Source organism: Bactrocera dorsalis, chromosome 3, assembly GCF_023373825.1.
Source record: "Bactrocera dorsalis isolate Fly_Bdor chromosome 3, ASM2337382v1, whole genome shotgun sequence".
Classification (NCBI taxonomy): domain Eukaryota; kingdom Metazoa; phylum Arthropoda; class Insecta; order Diptera; family Tephritidae; genus Bactrocera; species Bactrocera dorsalis.
In genome coordinates this window covers 27,010,728-27,015,202 of record NC_064305.1, presented here as the reverse complement: position 1 = coordinate 27,015,202, position 4,475 = coordinate 27,010,728, and the positions used below count along the sequence as shown (strand labels likewise).

The 4,475-nt window shown below is 41.5% G+C and overlaps 1 protein-coding gene across 1 annotated transcript; it reads left to right on the top strand.

Moving 5' to 3' along the window:
- Positions 1-2,846: 2,846 nt before the first annotated feature.
- LOC125777268 (uncharacterized) lies at positions 2,847-4,099 on the top strand (the record flags this gene model as incomplete). Its single annotated transcript, XM_049451637.1, has 2 exons — positions 2,847-3,810; positions 3,884-4,099. Coding segments are annotated over exons 1-2 (1,059 nt in total), but the record flags the coding sequence as incomplete, so codon positions are not given.
- Between the last annotated feature and the right edge of the window lie 376 nt (positions 4,100-4,475).

Below are 4,475 nucleotides of genomic sequence, written 5' to 3'. Positions count from 1 at the left end.
ACTTAAGAAGCTCTTGTGCAGCCTCGCAGTGATTGAGGTTGAGTTGCATGACTCTAATTTTTTGGTAATTTTACATGCTTCTTGATGCAACGGACACTTTTTACTACCAATTTGGTGATCGGTGTTTTCCCTGCCCTTTTTCCTACATGTGCTACACGACGGGTTCTTATCGTATAACTTCGCAAAGTGTCCAGTTTCTCCACACTTGACACAGCACTGGCTCCTATCATCTGGATTGTGGCATGTTTTCGCCAGATGGCCGCCAGATGGCCGTACATCTAAAGCACCTCCTGAGGTTTTGCTTCGCTCTTATTCTGCACACTACCCAACCTATTTTGATTTTGTGTGCGTCCTGAAGTATTCTTGCCTCCAACGCGGGTAGGCTTACCACTGCAGTTTGGATTCCTAAGTACGCTGGTCTGATGCTCTTAATCGAATTTCCATCAAAATTACTCAACTCATTTATCTGTAGTCGTATAGCCTCGGCAATGTCCTCTTTAGTGGTGATTTCATCGAGGTCACGTATTTCTCACATGACCTCGTGAGTTAAAGCTTTTATCTGCGCCTTTTCTCCTAGTACTCTGCTTATTTCGGTCTTGAAGGTGCCTGAGCTTTTCATTTGTGCCCCTTTCAACTCTAGCAGGATTTTTCCTTTAGCCGTCTTTCTGATCTTTTTTACATTTTCCGCTAGTTTCTGCAGGGTATCATTTCCACAGTCCTTAGAATGTCGCTATATGACATGTCACCTATTTTTTCAATGACTATTGCATCAGGTCGAAGAGGCGGCTTATGTGGTGCCCTCTTTTGTGGCTTGCGTTTGACTGCGATCCAACCATCTTGTTTTCCCATTTCTTTACCTTTGACTTTGATGGGATTATCACTCTTTGCTTCTTTGTTTAGAGGAACTGCAAGTTTGGTCGGCCATTCCCTATGGGTGGTTTTATTCTTCTTCGGTAGTGTTCTTCGCTTTGGTTGAACTTCGTCGCGAGGCCTCTTTGGCGTATTCTCTCCAGCTGTTGGTATGACTAAAAAACTTCGTCGTGCTTCCTTATTGGCAATGTGCTCTTCCTGAGCACTTGCATATAATTTTGCTATCACACCGAGAAGGTCTCTCATGGTGTTGTTGATAGACCGCTGGGGTGGGTGCATTGTTGCAATCAGCTTCTTGATTGCATTCCCTAGCTTAGCCATACAGTCTCCATTAGGTTGTATCGCCTTTGCCAGGGGAGTGGTCTCGCCCAACGCTGGTGGTGATGACCTCCCTCTTTTAGGTTTGTCAACACCAAGGTTTTTAATCGGGGACCTACCCAATTTTGGTGCTCGCTTAAAGGGATCTGCTTCCACATTAGTCGTACTTCGGGGGGAGTTTTGCACCTTATTACCACCATCGCTCAGGCTTCCAGTGCTGCTACCTCCTATAATCCCAAAAATGTTGCTGCTGTTGTTATTAGTGTTTTTATTTCATTTTTCGTGTGCAGGGGGGCGGGTCGAAATAAACAGGAACGGGTGTACTCTCGGGAACACTGCCCCTACCCCAGTTCCCTGACGCCTGTCTTTCGCTTTACCAGTCCCGGAAAACACGGACGGACCGGCGCTCGCCCGGGGCAACGTAGCCTACTACACCTGCGTCCAATGCATACTCCTTGACCAGGGCCCGAAGGGGCTGGTTCCTGATACACACCGCGGCGGACATATCGGCAGAGTATGCTCACATCACCCTCTCCATTCCGCTAGCAGAGAAAACGCTGTCAGAACTTTGAGGGACTACCAGTGCGCCGCGCTGTGTACCGGTAGATTTTTGATGACAGCCGCACCTAACATGGTGAAACAGACGCTGACCAGGAAGCCGCCCATTGTGGGTCAGACGCGCCTGGTTTTTTATTGTTTGAGGGGAGACACGTATTTTTATGTGGTGGTGTCGATTCGCTGCAGTCACAGAAGCTTCACCGGATCTGCTAGTTTTTATGCCGCATCCTCCACTTCTGCCGCTCATCGTCGGGGATTGCTTATTCGTTTAAACTTATTTCGCAACTAACCTGCTACTACAGGCCGTTTGGCTATCCGCGACCTTCCGACCCCGCCCGGTAGCTTAGAGCCCAGCTAGAGAGCTCATATTCGATTGAACAGAGCACTCCGTCCGAGCAAGCTGATACGTGTCTACAATTAAATGCTCATTGAGGGTTGTGATGTGAGTATACGTGTGTGGACTGAAAGTGTGTGAGAGAGAGAGTGGGTCGTATATCAAATAAAATTGATCGAATACAATTTATAACTAAAATTAAGTGTGTAAATTACTTAGAATTAAAATAGAACAAGTTGTTAATTTGAAAGCTAGTGTGAATCGGATTTACTATTAAATAGTTGTGAACTGGTAAATAAAATACTAGTTGCAATTAACTTGAAAATAAACACATTTTTAGACTATGAATGGAATAACTATTTTGCACCTTTGCTTTAATTTTCCTCTGCGGAATTAGTTCTTAACTGATTTATAAAAAAAAACTACTTGCAAATAAGATTAAAATAAACAGGTTTTTCGACTTCCATAGATCAACAACTATCGAAAACCCAATGAGTCATATACCCAAGCATGATGTTACTGTTTTTGGTGTGTCTACTGATTTGACTGATCTTAATTTACCAACCCATCTGGATATCTTGAGATATTATTTATTAAGCGAACGTGCTAAAATAGAACAAAAAAAGTTTTCCCATAAATCATTCACTATTCAAGTACATGATAAGTTGATTGGAATTTGGGAAAACTTGGTATGGAAATAATGTTGAAAAAAAGTGTATGTAATAAATTGAATAAATTGCTTGACAAGTATCAAGAGCAAATCAAGAGAAGAAACAACACCCAATAATTTACAGAGTATGTAACAATTTTTTACATTGGAACATGTAAATGCGATTTGAAGGCAGCTCCATGCATGCGGCTGGGTTCCCGAACACCTCAAAGAGTTCATGCACGATCAACATAATCAGAGAAGACTAACAATGAATACATTTATGATGGAAACTGAAGAGCAAGGAGCAACGTCTATGTCATCAATGCCAACATACCAAGATCCCGATGATTCAACATACGCACCGCCACCGGTTCAAGAAGATATGGATAGAAGCACAAGTTCACAATACACAGAGAGATACGATTGTTTTAACTTTGCCTTGGTATGTGACAGATTTGGTGTGCCTGACAGAGTAGCATCAGCATTGGGAACCGCTCTTTTGCAAGATCTTAAAATTAGAGATAAGCATGGGAAACCTCTCATCATGGATAAATCGAAAGTTCGCAGAGAAAAAGAGAAATGCAGACAAGAAGTGCTTCGCAAACGGTTAGATGATACCAATTTGTTAGCGTTTTCATTTGATGGCAGAAAAGATGATACTTTAACGATAGATAAAATTGGTGAGAAGTATCATACTAGGATGGTAAAAGAACCTCATCTTGCTATTTTGAGAGAACCCAATTCTGAATTGATAGGTTACGTAAGACTGGAACATGAAACCGCTGAATACAAAACAACCAAATTAAATGGTTTTTTCAACGATAAAAATATATCACTGGATACATTAATTGGAATATGCACTGACGGTGAGCCAACAAACACTGGCCCACACGGTGGAATTATACGACGATTCGAATTGCTGTTAAAAAGACCATTGCATTGGTTTGTTTGCCTTCTACACTTCAACGAACTTCCGTTTCAGCATTTGTTTGAAACTTTGGATAAATCAACCAGCACTGGACCAAGATCGGCAACCGGAAAACTGAGCCGTCAAATCGAAACTTGTGAAACTCTTCCGGTAAGTTATTGCTATCACTCATTTATTATAATTGTCAACCATTTTTAATAATTTTATTATTATATATTTTTAGGTGGTGGACGGCTTCCAGAAAATTGAGTTGCAAAATATGCCCCCTGCTCCAGAAAAAAAAGAATTTTCCACCGATTCGAAGTACTTATGCGACATGGCCCATGCAATTTCTAGCGGCGTGGTTCCGGTGGATCTGGCTAACATCAAACCAGGGAAAATTGTACATTCTCGGTGGCTCACCAAGGCCGCTAGATTATTGCGATTATATGTGAGAACGGAAAATCCAGATGCAAATTTAAGAATTCTGGCCAATGTACTTCAATATCAAGTATTACAGCTCTGTCGTGTACGGCAGTGCATTATTTTTCAAGTTCAATGGTTGGTCACGATTTCTAGAACCTCGTTTACGCAAAATTGTCAATCAAGTAATTAAAGATAATTCATATTATGCGCATTCGGAAAATATCTTGTTATCAATGTTGTTTGATGATAGGAAAGAAAAGCGCGACTGTGCCATCAAGAAAATTCTACGCTATCGAACCGATGTTGACGAGCCAATGGAACTTAGAGTTTATAAAAAACCAAATATAAACTTTAATTGCACAAGTTATACGGAAATGATCAATTTGAATGATATAAATATCGTATTTGAA